This window comes from Benincasa hispida, chromosome 9 (genome assembly GCF_009727055.1).
Source record: "Benincasa hispida cultivar B227 chromosome 9, ASM972705v1, whole genome shotgun sequence".
Lineage (NCBI taxonomy): Eukaryota > Viridiplantae > Streptophyta > Magnoliopsida > Cucurbitales > Cucurbitaceae > Benincasa > Benincasa hispida.
The window spans coordinates 62391668-62417375 of record NC_052357.1 but is presented as its reverse complement, the minus strand read 5'-3'; the positions used below and the strand labels follow the sequence as shown (position 1 = coordinate 62417375).

Below are 25708 nucleotides of genomic sequence, written 5' to 3'. Positions count from 1 at the left end.
TCGTATCCGTATCATGTATCTGTATCTATGTCTGTGCTTCTTAGCTTGGGTGCAACCTATACTCCATCAATCTTTTGTGCAGCATGCTATACTAATGTGCCATGTGGCAAATTTTTCTAAAAAAGTTTAATTATTTTTTTTAATCATTGCCCTATCAAGAAAAAAAAAATTGTGCAACCCAAGCAGCATCTAATAATAATGTGCCTTGTGACACTTTTTTAAAAAAAATGAATTTATTTTTTATTTTGTTTTTATTGTGTAAGGATAAGGGAGTAAGAAATTAGCTGCTAAATTTTCTATAGTGCTATAATTTGAACAATTTTTCATGCTATCTTCACTTATTATGTGCCACGTCAACATGCTTTTAAAATTAGGATGTGACTTGCTAACATTTATGTGAAGTCCACAAATATTTATGAAACCAAATTTATAGTGTGAATAAGAGGATTATGGTACTCCTGCAACTTAGACTCCGCTCACCTTTTATGCAACTCAACACCTAATAATAATAAAGTCACATGTGACAATTTTTTTAAAAGAAAATTAGAGTAATTTTATTTTATTTTTTGGGATTATGTGCACCCTATCGGAAGAAAAAAAAAAACTTAATTGCACTCTTTTTTTTTTAGCCCAAGCAGCGCCCAATAATAATGTGTCATGTTGAAAGTTTTTTCAAATAACTAAATTGTTTTTATATTTTTTTTAGTGTGGAAGTATAAGGAGAGCATGAGATTAGACATGTTGCACCTATTTATTGCCCTATTAGGAAAAAAAGGACTTGGATGCACCTATATTTTGTGTAGTACCATCTAATAACAATAATGTGCCATTTGATAAATTTTTCTATAAAAGAATTGAATTATTTTTTGTATTAGCTTTAGTGTGTAAGGATAAATGAGCATGAGATTATGTGCAACCTCAACTCCGCTCATTTTTTGTGCAGTCCAAGCAACACCCAATAATAATGTGTCACATGATAATTTTAATAAAAAAAATTAATTATAAAAGAAAAAGCTTGGTTGTACCCAATTTTTTACACATCACTCAATAATAATGTGATATGTGGCAAAAAAAATTAAATTTTGATTATTTTAATAAGATTAGGTGCGCACGTTGTCTTTGTGTATATCGAAAAAACCAATAAACTTCTTAAGTTCGACCATTGTGTGTGCAATATAAGGGGACAATGGAATGCAACACCTCGCCACCTTCCCTTCCACTTAGGATGTCCTGGCCCCGCGGGGACCCACCCAAACAGGACGGGGAATCCTCAAATACGGGGAATGGGGAAGCGAGTGGGGAATTTTTTTTTTTCATTTACATTTCGGGGCAGAGGACGAGGATTATATTCCCCGACCCCGTTCCCAAGTCCCCGCCCCGCCCTGAACAGCCCCAAACAGGATGGGATCCCTAAATACACGGGGAATGGGGGAGGGAGGAGTGGGGAATGTTTTCCCCCATTTACATTTTGAGGTCAAGGACGAGGATTATATATTCCCACCCACCCCGCCCGGTGCCCGCCTCGAGTCCCTGCCCTGCCCCGAGTATATATATATATTTATATATATATTATAAAACCCTAAAGTAAACTTCATATTCCTCGCGTCGTCTCACAGTCCCACCCACCCACCAAACCACCTTCATGCTTCACCTTCCTTATTCCTCCATCTCAGTCCCATCCTACCTTCCTCGTTCCTCTGCTTCCTCATCGTCTCACTGTTTTCCTCGTCGGTCTCACGCGTCTTCCTCGTTGTCTCACCGTCTTCCTTGTTGTCTCATCAAACTCGATCAGTCTTCCTCGTTGGTCTCACGCATCTTCCTTGCTGTCTCACCATCTTCCTCGTTGTCTCATCAAAATCAATCAATCTTCCTCGCCGGTCTCACGCGTCTTCCTCACGGTCACTAGTCTCATCGTCTCACTGTCACACGTCTTCCTTGCTGTCTGATCGTCATACATCTATCCCTCTATCAGATCTATCGTCTGAAGTATCATCGGCGTCTTTTTGTCCCAAGGTATGTCTGAAATTTGAATCTCTCCTTTCTGATCTGGTTTGTGTAAAAGATAAAATGAGTTATAGTCATTCGTTTGATTTTTGGTATATCTGAATCATTAGAAATCTGAAGGTATGTCCGATTTTTGGTATGTCTAATCTCTGATCTGATATGATCTGTTAGAAATTCGAAATTGATTTTTGGTATGTCTAAATCGTCCCTGGTCGATCTGATTTATGTCCGAATTTGATATGTGAAGAAGATAAAAATGAGTTATTGTCATTGTTATTGGTTCTTACATTGTTTGTCAAAATAAGTTACTGTATTTGATAGAAATCCGAACTCCGAAGGTATGTCCGAAATCTGAATCATCCTGTCGAGTTTTGTTGTTCGATCTCTGGTGTGCAAATTTGATTTTTATTACTGTGTTGTTCAATTTTTTATATACGAATTTGAAGTGTACAAATTTGATTTTTGGTGTACAAATTCGATTTTGTGATTGTTTTGTTACTATTTGACTATTTGTAGGTGAAATTTAAAAATGACTCTATCGAATAATAATGAGTTAGAACAAGGTGGTTCAACTCCAACATCTATGAACATGAGCGAATCAACCCCAATAAACAGTGTTTGTAGTGGCAATGATCAATTTACACCTATTACATTAGATACTTATGATAATGAGGATGTACTAAAAAGTAATAGGTTGACGTCAGTAGTATGGAATCATTATAAAAGACTAAAAATAAATGACACCATGAAAACGATACGTAACTATTGTGGAAAAAAGTTAGGATGGGAATCTAAAAACGGAACAGAGTATTTACATGACCATTTCAAAATTTGTCCCTTATGGAGACAAAGAGACATTAGGCAATCATGTTTGAGACCCACTAAAACTAATGAAGGAAATGTAGTCCTAAATCCGACCCTCTTTGATTATGAAACTTCTAGAAGAGACCTTGCTTGTGCTATAATTTTACATGAATATCCAATAAACATGGTTGAACACAAAGGATTTAGAAAGTTTTTTAGTGGTGTTCAACCGTTGTTTAAGATGATTTCAAGAACCACGATGAGGAGAGATATAATTATAATTTATGAAGAAGAGATAACTAAAATAATGAAGTTTTTGGAAAATAGTAGAAGTACGGTTGCTCTTACTACAGACATGTGGACCGCGTCTAACTAGAAGAAAAGATACATGACAATCATTGCACATTTTATTGATGATTCTTGGGCCTTGAAAAGCAGAATTTTAAGGTAATTTCAATCTTTTATGTTATTATGTATTTTTTGTTCATTAGGTAATTTTCATTTCAACATATTATTACATAATACTACTATACTAGGTTTGTACATATGTCACATCCACATACTGGACAGTTACTTTCTGAAGCATTCATGGAGTGTATTTTTTATTGGAACATAGATCGTAGATTATCCACTTTAACAGTAGATAATTGTTCAACAAATAATACAATGGTTGATATTTTATTAAGGAAGTCAGATTTAAGGACACTGTGGTTGCATGGAAGTTTGTTCCACATTCGTTGTTGTGCATATATTTTGAATTTCATAGTGAAAAATGGTTTGGCTGTAATTTCGGATGGTATAGAGAAGATTATAGGCACTATTCATGTCTGGACTTTTTCTACAAAAAGGAAGGAAAAATTTGAAGGAGTACGTCAATTACAAATTCCATACTAAAAAACTAAGTCTTGATTGTGTTACTAGATAGAATTCAACATTTGTGATGCTCAAAACTGCTTTGGAATACAGGGATGTTTTTCCTCGTCTAAAACAACGTGAACCACTATACACTTGTCTTCCTTCAGATACTTATTGGAATTTTACTTGATGACGGGGTTGTTTTCTGGGTCAAGTTATCCAACCTCCAATGTCGTTTTTGAAGAAGTTTGTGAAATTAGGTCGAAACTTTCTAAGTGGCTTAATTTTGATGTTGATGAGATACAAGTAATGGCATCAAGAATGATTACTAAGTTTGAAAATTATTGGAGTGTGATTCATGGTGTATTGGCTATAGCTACAGTATTAGATCCTAGGTTTAAGATGAGATTGATCCAGTTTTATTTTCCTCAAATCTATGGATCTCGTCATACTATTGAAATTAAACGTGTTAGAGACTTGTGTTGTGATTTGATGAAGTTTTATAGTTCAAATTCAAGAACAATAGAAGAACCTCAACGTTTTACATCTACAATTAGTACTTCTTTGACTTCAAGGCGAGATGGAAGTAGTAGTTCAACTTTTTTTGTTAATAGGAAAGATCAATATCTCAAGTTTGAAGAGTTTGTTAATAATGTTGAAAATGATGTTGACAATGTCAAATCAGAGCTCGATCATTATTTGGATGAGTATCTTCTACCGCGGTCGGATGACTTTAACATTTTGCAATAGTGAAAGTTGAATGGAGTGAAGTATCCTGTTTTGTATCAAATTGCAAAAGATGTTCTAGTCATTCCTGTCACTACTGTTGCTTTTGAATTTGCATTTAATATTGGTGGTAGACATGTAGGTCCACATCGTTCTCAAATTCATGAAAATTTATTGGAAGTTTTGATGTGTACTCAAGATTGGTTATAAGCGGAAGGTAAGAATTAGTATTATTGTTTAATTTATTTAATAAAATTTTATTATTCACAATTTGAGATCTATTTTTTTTTTTACATGTCTTAAATAGATAAGCATACTCCTATAGATGCTAAAATTTTGGAAAATGTTCTTGAGGATCGAGATCCAGATGATGTAAGTTATAAGTTCGTGTATTATTATTATTATTATTATTATTATTATTATTATTATATTAATATGTACAATATTTGTGTTTTTTTTTTCAGTAATCATCCCTTACAAAGTTGGATGAAATTTGTTGATGGCAACTTGGTCTGACTATATTATTGTCATGTTGTTGTTGTCATGTCGTGTCTTATAAAAATATGTTGTTGTTTTTATGTTGTAACTTTTCTTAAAATAATTATGGATGGATGTTTTTATTATTTAAGTTTAAGTTGACTTTTATTGAGAATAATTGATGGATTATGGATTGATGTTTTTAATAGAAAAATTGATAATATTCTATTGAAATTTGAACTAAGAAATATTTTCTTTCAATTAAAATTGCATTGAAAAAGTATATATTTGATTAAAATAAAAAATAATAAAACAAAGGCGGGGAATTTTTCCCCATGGGAAACCCAATCCCCACGGGGAATCCTCGTCCCGTTCCCTGCGGGAAAATTCGTGTGGACGGAGAGTGGTATGGGGGCGGAGATGGCTTCCCTGTCCTCACCCCGTCCCGTGGACATCTCTACTTCCATTATCCCATCCTTTCCATTTGTTTTTATATACACGCTTGTGAAATAAATCAATAAATTTAACTTTATACTACATTTGTGTAAAGTCATTTTTCATATTTTGTCGGTTTAATTTTTATAAAGTTCGAAATTCTTTCAAATAGTCACAAATAATCATTCAATCACAAATAATCATTCAATCATATTGAATGGTTAAATATGTTAAACTCGATATTATTGTATAAATCATCTCAAAGATCTATGTCTAAATTTATAAAGAAAGAAATAAATAAATTTCCAAAATTTGAATGTAATATAAGAATCTTTTTCCAAAAAATACATACAAAAGTCTGTTTAGTAGATCATTTGAATTAAGTACTTTTTTAAAAAAAATTGTTTTAAGATTTTGTAATTCTCATAACAACACTTTTATATTTTAATTAAATTAAATTTTTTTTTAATTTAAAAATTTAAAATAAATAATTATATTAAATTTTAAAAAAAATTAATAAATATAAATACTTCGTGTTATAAAATTCGTTCATTTTTAATTTAAATGTGTATATTGTATGTTTCCAAGAAAATATATGTAATATCTTGCCAAAATTAATGAATTTGAGTGCTTAGATTATCCTCGTGCTTCTGCTGCTGTTGATACAATCCTTCACAAATGATCAAATGAGTCAAAACAACAAAAAGACTCAATAGACTCGTGAGGACTAGGGAAAGAAAATTTAAAAAAAAATATATTTAAAATACCAAGAGTTAGAACAAGGCGAGGTCTTTCTACCTCTAACTTTATCATCTAGATGTCGTCTGTTTAGGCTTGGGATCCTCCTTAGCCTCATAAACTGGGAAGTTATGGTGTGACATCCTCATCATTAGAGTAGTAGCACTCCACAAGGAACTCCGCCTCCGAGGTACAGACGATGGGCTGCTCTGGCACGCTTTCCAATCTTTGCAGGACTTCTATCAGCTGGGAAACATGGTCGGTCATGCTTTGCATTTGAGCTTGAACGTCATGTTGAAACTGAAGAGAGATATTAGCAAGTTCAAAAATTAAGAACTCCAAAGTCATACTTGGGCACGAATCCCCAGGAAGTGGTTCCTTCTTCTCCACTCTGTCAACGTAGACTACCTCATTCCTTTAAGCCTCTACAAAATCCAAGGAATGGCCTAGCAACATGAAGGAATTCTAAATTTAGAAAACTAGTGAGTAGAAGCGGATCGTTCCAAATCTCATTGTGAAATAACGTAAACATTTACAATTAGTTTTGCATTGAAGACTAAATTGCAGCATGTTACTTAATTAAAAACAAAGAATCGAGTATAATACCTTTGAAGTACCCTTTTTTCCACGTATTCCCTCGATCAAGATCGAACGCGTTGAACAACACGAACGCAACGAGCAAACTGAGCAAACAACACGAACTAGAAGATCCTCAATCACCACCAAGTATAACTCGATCCTCGATCAGAACTGGACACCACCACTCGATTGCCTTCGTATTCTCGGTGTGAGAATTCATGAGTTGTGGGCTCTATATGGATTTAGGTAGAGGGATGGAGGAACTAGACGATCGAGTATGCAACAGAAGAAGAAGAAGTCTATCGTATAGACTTGGTACTCAATTGTGTAGCAAGCGAGTAACTATCGTATAGTAAACTTGACGCCTATCGTTTACTCTCTTGAATTTGAAAAATGATCACTTGATGCATGTGTAGTGTGAAATGAAAATGAAAAACTATTTTTCAACTTTATCTCGCCAGTTTCCATAACTGTCTAAAACCACTCACTAAGGTGGTTATTTGAGAAAACGAATGATTAATTATCTCATAACTAATATATTATAAATAAATATGTACAAATTTTATCATAAAACGTTTTCATAAATTAATTAATAAAATTTTTTATTCAATCTAATTTTTAAGTAAATAATTACAACTAGATTTATTATCAATAAATATATTATCCAACATATTTTAAACAATTATTTAAATTAGACTTCAACTTTTAAATATACTATCAAACACATATTTGAAGCACATGAAATAAAACTTAATTTTTATCGAGTTTATTGTTTCTAATTTCTTTTTCCAAGTTACTAACTAGACACATGTTATTTTCTAAAAAAAAAAAATACTTTGGTCTTTTTAAAATTAAAAGGAAAAATACTTTTGAATTCTAAAAAAATTGTTAAAACAAAAATTTTAACTGGCACAAAAATATGTAAAAATTTTTATTAATTAAAATGAGAGTTTTTTTAAAAGAAATATATGTATATATAAGCAATTTAATATTTTATATAATTATTTCATTTGTATAAAAGATTATATTAGATTTAACATACGATTTTCATTTTGGGTTGCTAATTTTGCTCTAATTTATCCTCAGTGGCAGTTAATACACATTGTTATTCAAAGAAAAACACTGTCGTCGGCAAAACCAGTAGCCTAAAATGGTTCTTCGTTTCTTGCTCATTCAAACATAATTTGTAATTATATAATTTATTCCATCTTTTTGTCTGAGGTTTAAATTATTTTAGTTTGGGTTATCATAGTAGTGTTTGAAGTGTAAACTATTTTAGTTTGAAGAAGAAATAGTAAACACGATAGCAAATAATAAGAAAATTATGAATGTAAAATAGTAAAATCTAATAATGTTGACTGTAGCTCATTGATGATTATAAAATAGTATATATGGTAATAAGGGATGGTTATTATAGTTTTAGCATAATTTTTGTCTCAAACGTCCATTTATCGAGTGTATTAAGTATGTTTTCTATTTTATTTTTCACCAAATAATGCAATAGACATAGTTAAAAAATGACTTTCATATTCTAGCAATACAGTAATAACATGTCTAAAATGAAAACGCTGATTATCTATTTAATAACACAAATTTATTACTATTTGCAATCTATGTGTTATAAAATTTTAATATATAACCTCTTTAATAGAAATTGATATATGGTTTTATTAAATATTGTTAGTTATGTTGTTCATTTAATGAATTTAATCGTATCTGTATATATTACTATTAATAATTTGTAAAAATAGATACAAAAAATTTCTCACTTATTCCAATATTGTATTTGAATTTCTTTAATTCCGATATTGTTTAATTTAAAAAATATATATATACATTTGAATTATTTTAATATTTTTAATCACAATTTAATAGAAAAAATCTAAAATCTAAAATCTAATTAAAAATTTTATTCTCACACAAATTAAAATATTGTAAAAATCTTAAATAAACTAATTTATTTTAGTTTAAATCAAATAAAGTTTTTGTATAAAATTCACAAATATCTATTCAATTTTAGAGGTTTGTTTGCATCTCCAAACTATAACATATTTTACATTTTTAATAATTTATTTTAAGAAAATTATTTTATTAACCGCAATTTATGTCTACCATAAGGACATCGATAGTGATTTTGAAAACCTAAATCTCAAATCTAATTTGATAATATAGGATAATGATTCAATTATTTTTTATTTAATAAATAAATAGCACCCATATATATATATAAATAAATAAGTAAAAAAAAAAAAATCTTAATAGGAATAAACAAAAAGAAAAAGAAAAAAAATCATAAAAAATGAAACAAATGAAAAATTGGAAAAGAATCGCATGTATGAAGCTTAATAAGAGAAAAGATAAATATGATGTCACATATTGTTTCTGAATTTTTTATTAAAAATTTAAAAGAGAAAAACAAAAAAATATATATGTGAAAGTTTAATTGAGATGCTTACTTCTAAAGTAAAGAAATATTAAATAAAAAGTTAAGAAAAATCTAAAAATAACTAAAAAATAATCTTTAATGAAGAAAGGAAAAAAGAAAAAGTTGTAGAAGATACCTACCTGAAGTTGAAACTTGTAGATGAGGTCTAAGAATAAAGAAAACAACACAAAAATGTAGGAATAATGATGAACCAAATTATATATATATAATGCTACAAAAAAATTAAGAAGAATGTATTTACAAAACTAAAACCAAAACCAACACAGAAATGATCAAGAATAAGAATAAGAAAATAAAGAAAAGATATAGGATGAAAATTGAAGGTTTAACTATAGAGCAAATTTTGATTTGAAATCTTAATTTGATTTTATAAAATTAATTTTGGATATGTGATTGACATGATATTTATTAAAAAAAAATAAAAAAAAGATAATGATTATATAATTTTGAAATAATAAATTATTTAATTAATCTTTATTACTAGTGAGATCTCATCCAAACCATACCTAAGAGGATTTATTCGAAAGAGTTTTTTTTAATCACTTGTGACGTGATTGGGAGAAATTTTTAGACAGTATATAGATCTTTATATTGTGATTGAGAGAATTTTTGTAATTATTTTTAACATGATGTAGAGATTGTGATTTTTTTTCTTTTTCTTTTAAAAGTGATTTAGAGTTTTTTAATTTTTTTTTTTTCATAATAGTTTTAGATTTTAGATTTAGGTAGTATATTCATCTGCTTATTTTTTTTTTTCATTTTATTGTGGATGATAAACTATTTTTAAAAAATTTTTCTTTTAGACGTGATTTGGTGTTTCTTAATTCAATTTAATTTAAAAATTTAAATATAAAATTATCTAAGATAGTTTTATAACTTCCATAGAACAAAAAGGAAATCATTGTCTCTCCCATAACCAATTTAGATAATTTATATTATTCTTATGGAAACATAAGTTAATAATTGGTGTGATTTAAAAAGATAAAAAATAAATAATGTTTGTATTTTTGTAATTTGTGAACAAACTGATTGTATTTAAATAAAAAGAGCTATATATAGTTACTTTTAACTTGTAATTTCCATTATAGTTTATATCTTTCTTTAATCTAGTTTTCTCAACACATGCATTCTAGTAAACGACAAAAATTGTATAAATTAATCATTTTCAAACTGGTACTTTTTTTTGTCAGTTTTTTTTTTTATCAAAATTATAATATTGGTTAAAGTTAATTAGAGTTTATTTTAATTATTATTTTTTTTCTTATATCTTTTTCTTATCTAGTTTTTTTTTCAATTTTTTTTCTTTTATGTTTCTTTCCTTTGTGAGTCTATTGGAGTCTATTTATTTTTTATTTAATTATATTTTGATTAAGTTGATTATTCAATAATATACACAAATTAATATGGTATCAGAGCCCTAACTCCTAGGATTTATACTTTTCAGTCCCTGCTTTTGTCCAATCTCTGCCTTCATCGATCCGCCATCAACAAAGACAGATCCAGACATGTCATCTTGCTTTAGTGCCTCCTTTTTTCCGTCGACAGCCGCAGCGATCCAGTTCATATCTATGCTTATCCATGCTAGAATCCAAATTCGATGCCACCTTGTCGAAGCCCAGTTTAGCGTCGTTTCATCTTCGTTCGCGTCGCCACTCTACTCAGTCAGTATCGCCACATCTCACCCCATTCTCTATTGCGTTTATGCTTGACCTTTGCCCCGCATACGAGATCTATCGTCATCCACCATCAGCTCTGCCACGTTGACGAGATCTAGATCTGAAAATCAGTGCAGCCTATACCAGATCCATTCATGGGTTTCCCACATGCTCAGATCCACGTCGTTTTCCCCGACCCAGATTCATACTGCTCTGCCCCTGCTCCGTCCATGTAGCGCTGCCTTACCTGTCACAACTCAATCGATCGTGAAACCATCTGCGCATAGCCCATCGACCTCTACCCAGATCTTTTGATGTCGTACTAACGACCCAATTCCAAATGAAAGATTTGAAAGAGGCGCAGTTTGTTCTAGGCGTTCATATCTTTAAAGATCAAAAGAACAAAACACTAGCTCTGTCTCAAGCATCGTACATTGACAAGATGTTTGTCCATTTTTCGATGTAAAACTCCAAAAAAAGTTTACTCCCTTTCAGGCATGGAGTTATATTGTCTAAGGAGCAGTGTTCTAAGATACCTCAAGAGGTTGAGGAAATGAGACGGATCCCCTATGCATCGGCTGTTGGTAGCCTTATATATGCAATGTTATGTACTAGACCTGACATCTGCTATGTAGTGGGGATAGTTAGTAGATATCAGTCTAATCAAGGATTTGATCACTGGATCGCTGTTAAGAACATCCTCAAGTATCTACGAAGAACGAGGGACTACATGCTCATGTATGGTTCTAAAGATTTGATCCTTACAGGATACATGGACTCTAATTTTCAGACTGATAAGATTCTAGAATCTACATCAGGATCAGTGTTCACTCTTAATGGAGAGACAGAAGTTTGGAGGAGCACCAAGCAGGGGTGCATTGTTGACTCCACTATGGAGGCTGAGCACGTAGCGGCTTGTGAAACTGCTAAGGAAGCTATGTGACTCGAGAAATTCCTGACTGAGCTAGAAGTGGTTCCAAACATGTTTAAGCCCATCACTCTTTATTGTTATAACAGTGGTGTTGTGGCTAATTCCCGAGAGCCTAGGAGTCACAAGCGCGGGAAGCACATAGAGCGGAAGTCATCTTATCCGAGAGATTCTGCATCGAGGGGACGTAATCGTCATGCAGATAATTTTGGAGCACAACATTGTTGATCCGTTTACAAAGGCCCTCACGGCTATGGTGTTGAGGGCACCTGCAGAGTATGGGTCTATGGGACAGGCCCCATCTAGTCTAGGGCAAGTGAAAGATTTTGTATTGGACGCGTATTGTGCCCTAATTTTTTTTTTTTTTTTTTTTTGTACTTTTATATTAGTGAGACTTTTATATTGTACACTCTACTAGCTTTAGGACAAGTGGGAGATTGTTGAGGTTGATGCCCTAAATCTTGTGGGTCTTGTAGTTTGTAATTGTAATATACAAACATTTATTTATTTAATAAAATATGAAATGTTTTATTCGACATTTAGCAGCATTAACCCACAAACCAATAAACTAACATCTAAGGTTATCTTTTATAGCTTAAACATGTATGTAGAGACGTACAGGTGGATCATGTTTAAGTGATAACCTAAATGGTCTATAATAAATGGATAAGGCTGGGTACCTTATCCGTGTGACACTACGAATACGACCCGCTTTGTAGATGTTACAATTGTTGTAAAGTGCTACAAATGAACTGATTCTAATCATTAATTCATGTGGAGACATGTGAGCGGAGGTATTCTATACAAAGGAGTTTGTATAAGACCAGACCACGAAATGACTAGTTTCATTATATAACACTATTAATAATAGAGATTTACATTTCACTAGGATGACCATAGGTGACATGACCTAAATCTTGAGTGAGTTGTGAACTCCGACTTATGAAGGTGGTCCTTTGATTTGTATGAGTGAGACTGGCCAGATCGCCGACTCAATAAGCCTACCATTTTAAGGATTCATCTGAATGGAGAGCTGGGAACACATCTACACAAGATGAAATGCACCCCTTCCCGATAAATTGCTCCCTTAAGGGCTGATTCCAGGGTTTGAACAATGTGGCACCACACCATCTCTTGGCTCGAGAAGGGTTTGGTCATAGTTGGATTATGACTTGTTCATTAGAGGGATTAGTGGTACTTAAGGAGTTAGATGTAACTATAGGGGTAAAATGATAATTTTGGCCCAATTGTGCTTACGAGCAATTTGTGAAGGGTCATCGCACTATTGACTGGTTATATCCAATGGACACATAAATATATCTATAATGCAAAGAGTATAGTTGTCGATCTTCAGTGGAGCAACCGACAGTTAAGGGATGTTGAATAATGAATTAATAATTTAATTAAAGGAGCTTAATTAATTATTCAAGTACCATTAGAGCTTTAATCTACAGATCCATAAGGTCTTCTCTATAACTCAACAGGGATTATTAAGAATTAATTTTGGATTACTTTGAATTGTTTAAATTAATTGAAGAAATTAATTATATGTGATATAATTAATTTAAATTAATTATATATGATATGATTAATATAATGTATTTGATACATTATAGTGTAAAGTTTATTTAGAGAGAAATAAATTTGAATATGATTCAAATATTAATATATATTGATGAGATTCATATAACTAAATTTAGTATAAAGTGATTTATATTAAATACCACAAATGATTAAGAGAATTAAAACCAAAGGATATATTGTATTTGATACAATATAAAAACTATAGGTTATATGTTATATATGATATAACATATATATATATATATATATAATAAGTTAGTTATTATATATATATAATTGTTATTTTAATTAAATTAAATTTTAAATTTAAATTTAAAATGAGGGAAATAACTTTTCTCCCCTTATTTCTCTCATCAGATCGTGGTGAAGTGATTCAATTTGAGAGGCTCTCCTTCTTCTTCACAGAATATCCATCGTGAGAGCTCTCTGTAATTTTTCTCAGACACTTCTCCTCTTTATCTCTACTCTCCGTCTCCCAAAACTCAGAGTTCACACCTCTTGAGAATTCTCTACTCATAAGAGAATACAGAGGAAACAATTATGGTGGTGTCCTCACTGTCGTTTTCATGATCAACTCGGAGAAGAGGAATCACACGAAGAACTTGTTCTTTAAGGGTACATATTTATCCTAACCCTAATTCCTATTTTTCCTTCAATTGCATGCTATAAATTTTGTGTATTTTGCATAATTATGTTCTGTAATTTTCCTTTTATGTAAAAAAAAAAAAATCAAAATTGGGATGATCTCCCCTTCCGCTACGGAACTTCACCGTTCCTTGATTTATTTGGGTCAACCATACTACATTGAAAAACTACTAAAGAGATTTGATAGTTACGATGATGCTCCTGTAACAACACCTTATGATGCTAGTATAATCCTTAAGAAAAATAAAGGAGATAGTGTTTCTCTGTTTGAATATGCAAAGATTATAGGAAGTGTTATGTTTTTTATATATTAGACCTGTTATTGCATATATTGTAAGAAGATTTAGTATAAATACACATAATCCTGGTAAAGATTATTTGATTGCTCTTCGTCATTTATTATAGTATCTTAAGGGTACAATAGATTATTGTTTGCATTCTAATAATTTTCTATCATATTAGAAGGGTGGTGTAACTGGGTAACATAGAATGACGAAGTCAGCTTTATTAGTGGATATGTGTTTTTAATAGAAGATGTACCATTGTAGGGGGTTTTTGTACCAGTATATCTTTATTGTGATTCACAAGCTGACATAAGTATTGCCAAGAATAGTGTATATAATGCCAAAAGAAGGCCGAAGAAATTATCTTCTTGGAGTATGTAAGGTCCGAGAGGAACTTAGCAAATCCTCCCATTAAAGGCCTAACAAGGAGAGTAATTCTAGAATTTTCAACAAGTATGGGACTCAAATCCTTATGATGGTCCATAGCCCTTTAATGATCTATTGTAATAGACTTGATGATCCATAACCTTTTATCTGGGTGGTCCTAATACAAACTTGATGGATAGAACTAAAACCTTTAAATTTCATAGCTCTTTCTTTGGATGGTCTTGATATAGACTTGATGGAAAGTTGTAAAATCTTCATATCTCAGTTTTTGAGTGGTTTGTCTTTGACATACTTGATGAAGTTGGTCCAGGTATGGACTAGATATGAAGTCTTCATAGCTCAGTTTTTTAGTGGTCTATTGCAATAGATTTGATGAAGCAATATACAAAAATGTGAAGGTGTGGTCGCCTTCTATGAAAAATTTCAAGGGTCTTTTTCTAAAGCTTTCACATTGACCCAAGGTTTTATATGCATCACCTTAAATCACACGTCTTTATCTCGAAATTGATGAAAATTTGAGTAAAACGTATTGTGAAGGTCTCGACTACAGTTATTGAAAGTTCAAGAGGTAACTCACTCTCTTTAACAAAATTGTTGCCCTATTTCACTATGCATCAATTCAAATCGTCAAGATATTGATGTTTAAGTCTATTCTCCTATATTTTATATTTACTTAGATAAATTACTTACTACTTTTTTTATTGTCAGTCAGCGTGGGGGATTGTTGAGAATGACTAGTCAGTTAGTCATTTGTTGGAATGACTTGTCATAAAATTAGCTATTTAATTTAAATTTGAAAATAGATTTTTGTATTTAATTTATACATGAAACAGTTTTCTATTTAATTTATATATGAAATGTTTTTTTTATTTAATTTGGAAAAACGTTTTTGTTGGATTCTTATAAAAAGAAAAATGGTTATTTTAGTCTTTGAGGTGAAATTTGAGTTTTGCATTATTTCTCTCTATTTTAATGATTTAATTATGAACAAAGTTTTCATTCGATTCCACCCTTCTTCGATGAGTGCACGTTTGAGAAAGGTGTTGAGTTAACCTTAGGGAGCAATCAAATTCTGTCGATTTACACCGAAGTCGAGCTGATTTTACTTTCTTTATAGTGGTTTCCACAACATAGCAATTGAGATCCAAAATTGATTTTTTCGATACTCTATTTTTAACATTAGCAAAGATGAAAATATCCGTGGATATGTCCATATATCCATCGATATATCCGTAAATCGAAAGATTCAATATTAATATTAAATATTCATGGATATTTCTAACATCTTTTAAAAATGCTCGTAAAACATAAAAGATGTCATTTATTTAGTCCAATATCAATATCACTACTAATAACAATAATTCTAATTTAGTTTTGAAGTAAATCTTATAAATTTCGTGACTTAAAGAAATATTCATCGATGTCAATATTTTATTGATATATCCATGAAATTGAAATCTCCTTATCGACATTGATATTTTAATTCTTGTTAATATCAACATAAAGGTATGTAGATTGAATCTCCACTTATTGTACCGGCTTATTTCTACAATTAAAATTGAAATTCACCTATCTTCGATAGAAGACCTTATTTTTCATGCAATTACAAGTGTATTTATTCCTTCATACCTAGAGATGTCCAAAAAATCCGCGGGGTCGGGGCCCCACGGGGACCCGTCCGAATCGGGCGGGAAATCCAGTGGGGAATTTTTTTTTCCTATTTACAATTCGGGGTCGGAGACGGGGAATATATTCCCCGACCCCGACCTCGTCCCGACTTTTGTATATAAATTATAAATTTTTAATATATATATATATTCATATTAATATTAATATTGTAGAATTTATTAAAATTATTTAAGTTCAAGATTTTTATTACTTTAATTCTTTAGATGTTGTAATATTTAAGTTAGGATGCTCTAAATGTTGAATTCTAATTTTTACAAATTATGAGAATTTAGCATTTTAATTATATTTTTTAAATTGTATGTATATTATTGTTTTAATTAGTAAAATTGATAGTATTTCATTTAAATGAAAATTCCATTGAAAATATTTAAAAAATTGTAAAAAAATATATATTTAATCGAAATTAAAAAAAAAATGTTAGAAAAAAATAAAGACAGGAAATTTTTTTCCACGGGGAATCCCGTCCCATTCCCTCCGGAAAAATTGGCGAAAAAAAAATGGAATAGGGGGACGGGGACGGGAACGGGAAAGGTTCCCCATTCCCAACCCGTCCACTTGAGTTAGTGTTTTTTATTGAAATTTGCTCAACACCGTTGACGTACGTATATTATTAGATGATGAACGACTAACCAACTATACCATAAAATGCTCACTATTTGCGAGTACTCTTCGTTTATTTATTACAATTTAATTATTTAAGCTTGGCTTCAAATTGTCTCATTAAATAAATATGCATGGAAATAAACGAAAAGATAATATTTTACGATTCTAATTTATTATTATTATTATTATTATTTTCTTTTAATAAGGTGGTTATAAAACAACTATTTTGTTTGGAAAATAGAGGACTTAAAATAAAAATAAATAAATTAAGAAAAACCAAAATGGTTGTTTTAAGCCAAATAAAAACCATCTTCTTCTTAAGAATAGAAAAAATACTTTCAATCCATAAACTTTTATTAAAGTAACAATTTAGTCCCCAAATTTTAGTTTATAACGTTTTAATTTCTAAACTTTCAATGTTACAATAATTTAGTCACTACACTTGTATGTAACAATTTGGTTCTTGTAATTTCAAAACTGTAACAACTAAGTCCCAACGTAAATAAATTTATCAAAATTAGATGTCAAGCTTTATTATTATATGATTTAGAATTTGTATTATATAAAAATATTGAGTCTTTGTTGACTTATTTATGAAAAAAAAATCATTAAATCTCAATATTAATTTCTATAATAGGGATTAAATCGTTAAAAATTTAAAAGTACAAAACTTAAATTATTACATATTAAAGTCCCGTCAAAAACGATGGCCACAACCTATCTAAATACACCATGTAAATCCAAGCCATTTGTTAATTTTATCTTAAGAAAGATTGCATATTTTACAGCTATGTGAAAGCAAATTTACAACGTGTAAAGATAATTAGATGTAGTTAGATACCGTATCCTTGCTCCTCCGTAGAACGATTCTCCAGCCCAAAATTTTTTAATCATCTTCCAGATGGTTCCTGTCACTCCGAAGTTTTCTTATTATATAATCTGTTCCAAGAACATGAAGTGCCTGAAAACGAAGGAATAAATTTGAACAGTTTCAGCAGAACTTTTCCCTACCTCCTTCAGTGTCTGCTGTAGATATCTTGTAATTTCTGAGAATTCGGGTCTCAAAGATGGATCCTGCAGCCAGCATTTCTCGAGCAAATCCACGATCCTTGGATCAGCATGCCTCGGAATCTTAGGCCTCAGACCCTGAAGTTCATTTCCCAAATTACTTGTAATTTTAAATTCATGTGGATAAGAGAGTTCAATATGTGCGCTTGAATATTTCTTTGCAATATTGATCCACCAATATTCCTTCAAAGCTTTGTTAAATTGTTGAATTATGGTTAACCTACATTTTACATGACAATTCTAATTAAGTCTACGTGGGGAACAAATGGAATTTCAGTAGCGATATGTCTAACTTGTTGAATTTTGACAATACTAATACAGTTGTCTCACATTAGAAAAAATCACTCCAAACACTACAAAAGAAATATATGACTTTGGTTTCAAATTGTTCCAATTAGAAAAACATTTTAAAGTTTGAGTGTGATAACTCCAATTAAATTCATTTTTTATATTAATTTGGGAGTAGAGAAAATGGCGTGAGTAATACAAATATTTTTAGAGAGTTTTATCTCTGTAATTGAGATCGGGGATTTTGTGTGATGAAATTTTTTTCTAGTATGTGGTTTTTTTCTTCCCATTTGAAGTTCTTCTATATTATTCTCGTGGTTCTAGTTTTATTTCTTTCTTTTAATTTTTCTGGTGTATAGTAGCGAGAGGTTTATAGTTTATTTCTGGTACAAGATCCATACACGGTGACGACAAGAGGGGAATGAATAGTAGGGGAAGAATCGAAACAAAAGCGGCATTTTCATTATCTAATATTGTAGGAATAAGGAAATACCTTCTGAACCACGCCTATTGCTGCTTGTAACGGGGTCAAGTTATCATAAGGCAGCTGGCATTCCATACACAAAGTCATTGGTGCAACCCCACCATGGTTAGGAAGGAAATAAGAAGAATTCTTGCATTTTAAAACAAAAGCAATGGATTTACCTGTCCTGTAAGCAGCTCCCACAACACTATCCCAAAGCTATAAACATCAGCTTTATGATCATATGGTTTGTGCTCAATAACCTTGCATTCACCAACAAACAAACATCCTGGACTCAAACAATGAGGGAAAACTACCACCCCAATAAGGAATAGCAATGCATCAACAAATTATAGACTACAAACAAAAGATCCAAGTGGAGGAAAATATTTTAGTTTTGGCACCATAAGTGAATGGTATGCCAATATCATTGCCTCTTGAAATAGCGAGACATCAAGAGTGAAAACTTGCCTTCCAAGAGTTCTATGATCCCAAGTTCAAAGTAATACAAATAACTACTCTGAAGTATATTAACAACTATAAATCATTAATAACCATCCACAGGAGAACCAAATTTCTTCTTCTTTCTTAGTTCATTTTTAGAGTTCTTAAAACTATAGCACATCCTAAAACTTCCTAGGAACGATTGCCGTTCAAGCCATATTGGTGCTGCCGGCTGCATAATGCACATGTACCACATGACTATAAAAAAGTGATAATATGAGGTACACAGAAATCTGATTCGTTACACATTGCTTGAAAACTAAAATCTTCAATTTTCATGAATACCAATGCAGAAACTGATGTCAGAAGTAGGGTGAATTGTATAAACTTGCAGAATACAAACCTCTGGAGCCATCCAACGATATGTTCCAGTTTCTGCAGTCATCACACCAGATTGAGCTTGCACTCTAGCAACACCAAAATCAGCGACCTTTACAACCTGTCAAACATTTTGGTTTAATGTGGGGCTGGAGTAGGGAACATGGGGGAAATTTTATAATTTTAATTAAAAAGAAAAAAGAAAAAAGAGGCACGCTTAAGAAAGGGACCCCGGGAATAACTTAGTATACTAGGATTGACATTAGCTACTCTACACAATCAAATAATGATTATGCCTATAGATATTTATTGTAGGGAAGAAATATCATTGGAATCAAAATGTGTTTCAGGGCCTCAGTGCAGAGTAATGGCATTGAAATTTAAATGTGTCAATTTAAACATGTAATGGCTCGACTTTGCACCTACCCTACTTTCACCCTAAACAACTTCCTAGAAAATGATGAGTTTTACAGTGACTGTACTTTTAATCCTCATGTAACATTGCACTTTTAATGTTGAAAGGATTCAGGGTTGATCAAGAGAAAAAAGAATGGAATACATTACACTGTTCACACTCATTTCATGTCACACGCACAATTGAATGGAGGAAAATCAATTACATTAGCTGCAAAGATCAGTACAGTGTTTTTCATTATTCCATTATTGACATTAAAATGGGTCATCATTGTCATATAAATCATAGAAAACCAAACAGGTACATGGTATTGATCATAAAATTGAAAGTGACCAAAAAATGAAGTATTGCATGGGGGAAAAAAAAGACTAGTAGTATTGCATTGACATTACAGAAATCAGCATGAATCTGTAAGCACCTGATTAATGGTTATGAAATGAAGATACATAATATTGATCAAATTGAATAGCAATAGGCATGATTTGGTAAGTTATTAAGTACGTCTTATTGATCAACTCATGAAGTTAATGCAAATATTTTATTTCTTACCCCATATTCATCCATCAAAAGATTTGCAGCTTTCAGATCTCTGTGGATGATATTCTTTTGATGCAAATAGTTCATTCCCTTGGACACATCAACTGCCACTCTTAGTAAGGAAGGAAAACTAAGAACGCCCTTTTGTTGATGTAAAAAGTCGTGTATACTTCCACCAGACATGTATTCTACGAATCACGGTCAATTAATTTATACAATTATCATATGTGCAAATCAGACTTCATCAGTGTTATATCAACAAAATGTGTAATCAGGTTACCTGTAACAATGAGAAAGCTTGGAGGCTTGGTAGATGCACCAATAAACTGAAGAACATTCTTATGCCGAAGTTTTCTACAAATTTTAGAAACAAGAGAGCAAAAGATGAACTACCAAGGAGTGAAGGCTTAGATTCTCGACCACTAACAGGTACTTTTTGACCCAGGTAAATTGAACTCAACATTAGTTTCAATGTTAAAACAAAAAGATAAATTAATTATAGAAGTAACATGACATATTAATGTGTGGAGAAAATGACCTATACGCCAATAATATTTAGAGAATTAGCATAAAGCTATTTAGCGAAAAGATCACCTGATTAGCAAACTATCAGATTGCAATGATCACTTTTATATGAAGAGAACATACACGATACAAAAATAGAAAAAAATGAGAGAGCAGATAGCAGCATTGTGGAAATTAAACTGGGATATACCTCATGATATGAATTTCTTGAAAAAATTCCCGCCGTGCAGTCTCGTTCAAGTTCTCATCTTTTAGAAGTTTAATAGCCACATCTTGACCATAGAAGGTGCCTTTATACCTACACCATTAGCATCACACTTCTCAATAAGCATGTAAGCACAAATGGTGCATTACCGAAATTAACAGTAAACTCACAAGTCACTAAGAGATCCAGATGCAATTTTCTTCTCAAAGACTAGCAGGCTCACATCAATTTCCCATACATCAACTTCGTCCCTTGGAATGTTGACATACTTTGTGATGAACTTGACTCCAGATTTGTCTTGCTTCCCAGTATGGAATATACAAGGTGTGAATGGAGGATGCCTTTTCTATATAACTCAACTAATTAGAATTCAAACAAGATCTGAGACGAGGTATAACCATCCACAGGAGTATAACCTTTAACGAAAATATTGGCAGCTACCTGGATCTTTGATATTTCTTCTGCCAGTATATCTTTTAGCTGCTTGGTATCCTATAATTTCAAAACTCCGTGTAAGAAATCAGTTCATATGGATGGGATAGGTAATAATGTTTTAACACAATAACTCAAGAGCATTCTGAACTAAAAACATCTGCAGTCTCCTGTCCACAATCCATTCAATGTTAGGTGAAAATGAAAAAGAAAAGCTTTGGAAGACTATATTACCTCAATTGCCCAACCATCAACTACAAAAACATCCAAGGAAAAGCCATCTGTTGTTGAAAAAGCATGCGCTTCTTGAATATTCAACCCAATCTCAGAAAGTAAGGACGTCAACTGAAAAATTAATCTCTGTTATGAATGTCTTATATCTAATCACATATTTAGCTAAAGTGAAAGTCCAATAAATTATATCCACAACTAACTGATTTCAAAATATTGTGCTACAAACATAAGAACGTTACAGAAAGCATAAATGCTTAACCAAAAACATTAGTTCCTCCAACAATAATGACCCTTTTTACTAGTGGGTGTTCTCTTAAACACAGAAACTTGGTGCAGTCTAAAGACTACAAAATATGTGTAAGAAACTCCTTTACAAGAAGCTACTTAACTTTAGTAAAAACAAAAATTATATAACTGAGGGAGTGAGGCACCTGACTGAGCAGTTTTGGCTTGTCAATTGTTGATATTGTAATTTCATGCATTGGCCTGAAAGTATTGGGATGTTGCTTGAGAACCAAGGACATACATATATCTTTCATTGTTAACAAATCCACAAGCAGCATACGTTAAATAATTTCAAGAAGAGAACAAATCAACCTTTTTTCATTTGCAAAGAGGAGGTGGAGAGTGGTAACTAAGAACAGGGGGAGGCCAATATATTCTTATCAAAGTGACATGGAGGAATCAGTGGAATTTTGGTGGTAAAAAAAATTTAAGGTTATGATATCAAGCATTTATTGTACAGATAAAAAAGTACAGACTGTAAGAACAGAGCGAGGCATATCCTAAAAACTATTCAGATCTCAGACCATTATTTACCAGGAGAAAGTCCCAGGTTGGTCTATATCATGTAATTGGCTGGTCTCAAAACCATATTCGACCTCTGTTGATGAGCCAAATGCTGGTGGGGGGTGGTGTCTGCTTATGTATGCAGAAAAATGAAAACAAAAAATTGTAGTTATAATATCCTTGAAATCCCAAATATACAGCAAAGTTCAAATCTTCACTTAACCCTGCCTCTGATTGCTGTCATAACCAGAAAACAGCTGGTCCACTTTTTCCTTCAAGTTCGAATTAACAGACTTCCCAAAGTTTCTGCCAGGAGATGAATGAACCTGCAAATTGACTAATGTTTACATTTGCATGACAAGAATAAGATAGAATTCTCATACAGAATGTATAAAGGTTAACTTATAAACAGTCGGAAAGTTAAATGCAAAATACTCTTCAATCATGATAAAACATATATAGCAAGAGATGTAACAGGAAATTCCATTACTTTTGTAATTTAAAATTCAGTGCAATAATCAGTAGCTCATGGTAAACATTACCTGTACGAGACGGACATCAATTGCAGGCCGAGTAGCAGGATCATGTGCCATGTAGAGAAGATTCTTGTGCATGAGAACATCTTGAGCCCTCTCTACGTTGACGTCCATAGCATACCTTTGACATTATATGTACCACTATAGTCATACGACTCATACCACAAGCCACAAGGTCATGGTAATTCTAATGCGGCAAAATAAATCTAACTGAACAGATTCGAACCAAGTACCACATTCACTACACTAATGCTTTCTATTCTCTTTAAGAGTTAAGATAAGATATTGAAACCACATTTTGACATGGTTTTCAATACCCAACGACCTTGTACATATCACTTTCAAGCTTCTTAGAACTTTTTAAGAATTTTAATTCTATGAAGTTTTTGGCTATATCTAATCACAATTTCTCATGGATATATTTCGTACTCTACATGTTCTGAGACTAAAAATTCCCATCTCTGTAGAGTAGTGTCTTGAACAAATAGGCACAGTATTGATTTTGCCTCGTGAAGCTAGTATATATTTCATATTAAAATAAAAACAAAACGCACACACACATACAAGAATATTATGGAATAATTACTGCTTCAAGCCACAGCTTATTTTTCCTTTTTCTCCAGAAGCACATCTAAGAAGTATAATTTCTTTACATGTACGGAAACTAGCCATGACAATAAACAAAAACTAGCATAACAAAAAAATAATAAAGATGAATTCTCCCACTACTTCAATCCTCCTCCAATTTCCTCGTGATCAAATCTCCGTGAGGCGTGATTGATCAGCATAATTCAAGAAAATTAGTTTTGCTCTTATCTGATTGCACTTGCGAAAAATAACACAGTCGTTAAGGCGCCAGTGTACACGATAAAAGAAGACGGAGAAAAAGCGATGAACGGAATCAGCTTCCGTGGGAGCGAAGAGGCTAAAAATGACTAAAGCTAGGTTTAAAGTAGCGTACCTAGTAGGAAGTCGATGAAAATGAGCCCAAAGCTCATCCTCAAAACCAGGAAGGCTGGTCTCCGCCTCGTGCGACAGCCTGAGTCGACGAAGAACTTCGTCGTAAACACCAACCATCTGCTTCTGTTTCCAAGTCTGAGCCGAGAAATCATCCACCGCTCTACTACTACAGCTCTCGGTATCGTCCATAGCCATGGTAGAAAGAAGAACAACACAAAACAAAATCAAAACAAACCGTTGGAAAGATCCAAAAGATATATCCAGCTCCCTCCCGGAAGATCAGCGAGGAGCAAAAATTTCAACGAACACACAAACCGATTGTTCCAGTGAAGAAACAACGGCGAAAATTACAGTGACGATTGAGGCGAAAAAAGTAGAGAGGAAAAACGATGGAAGTTGGTAAGGAATTTGGTGCCGATGTAGTTGCTGAGTTCTTCACTGGCTCTCTTAGTCGTTTTCTTTCCCTCTCTTTGCTCCGTATAAAAATATACACACTTGATATTTTAAATTATTGAAAAAGAAAAATGTTTAATATTACTTGGATATACTTTACAATTTGTTCATTTTAGACTTTGTGCTTTTAAAATGATTATTCTGGTATTTATTCTCAGCTTTGATTCATTATTTACTTTTTAAAAAAATTAGTTCATTTTAGTCCTAATATTTTAAAAATAATTACAAATATATTAATTGGCTCAAAATATTATAAGGTAGAGAATAATGCAAAATAATTTCTAAATATTAGAAAATTTAAATTCAACTTTTAGAGTCCATCCTAAATAAATTTTTATATATTTGTAATTCTTTAAAATTGCTGCATATAAAAATCCTACACATTATATTTATCCTTTAAAACATTCATTTTGATCTTTATATTTTTAGGTTTTGTTCATGATCCATAAACTTATAAAAAAAATGATCATTTTCTTCTCTAAAAATAAAAATAAAGGGACTAAAAGACCAATGGTCATTTAAAGATACATGGATCAAAATTAATCAAAGTTGAAAATATAATTACCAAAATAAATATTAAAAGTAACAAAAATATCAAAATTAGTATATCTCAATTAGTTCCAAAACTTTTTAAAAGATAGAAATATTTTTTAAAAAATCTATATTATTCATCTTGATGTCAAAAATTCAATTCTCTTCCTATATAATGTTAAAAAAAATGTTGAGATAAAATGAATAAAAATTAAAAGTTCAAAGACTAAATGTTGGTAATTGATATTTAAGAAAATGATCATGGTAATGATAGCACTTTCACGATTAATAATTAAGTGTTTAGCAACATTTTTAAAATATTATAAGTATAACAAAATCTTATTGTTAATAAATTTCTACTAGAGTATCGTTGTTATATTTGGAATAGTTTTTAAAAAATAAAAAGAAATGAAAAGGTATTAGCTGTTAGGTCGTGGCGCATAGGGCTTCCACCCTTCGTTGCGCTTGTCGACGTGGATTCTAACAAAACCCCTCCGTGCTTTGCTTATATCACCACTTTTATAAATTCACCGAGTTTCGTCATTCCCATTAACCTCTACATTTAATTTTTTTTATTATTTTTGTACTAAATAATTTCACAATTTGACTTC

At 31.7% G+C, this 25708-nt stretch overlaps 1 protein-coding gene across 3 annotated transcripts; it reads right to left on the bottom strand.

The window, feature by feature from the left end:
* Positions 1–17464: 17464 nt before the first annotated feature.
* On the bottom strand, positions 17465–24594 carry LOC120085267 (serine/threonine-protein kinase STY46-like). Of its 3 annotated transcripts, none has more exons than XM_039041173.1 (16): positions 24115–24594; positions 23160–23274; positions 22846–22943; positions 22648–22746; positions 22260–22314; positions 21829–21939; positions 21604–21654; positions 21333–21508; positions 21148–21255; positions 20713–20786; positions 20445–20620; positions 19506–19601; positions 18841–18921; positions 18689–18742; positions 17851–17985; positions 17466–17778 (listed from the first exon to the last, which is right to left on the bottom strand). In XM_039041173.1, exons 1-16 carry the CDS (start codon positions 24306–24308, stop codon positions 17770–17772), a joined length of 1632 nt encoding a protein of 543 aa, XP_038897101.1. In that variant the 5' UTR covers positions 24309–24594; the 3' UTR covers positions 17466–17769. The 3 variants fall into 3 exon arrangements, with proteins under 3 accessions (XP_038897099.1, XP_038897101.1, XP_038897100.1); XM_039041172.1 differs by having other exon boundaries at positions 17466–17747; XM_039041171.1 differs by having other exon boundaries at positions 17465–17985.
* Between the last annotated feature and the right edge of the window lie 1114 nt (positions 24595–25708).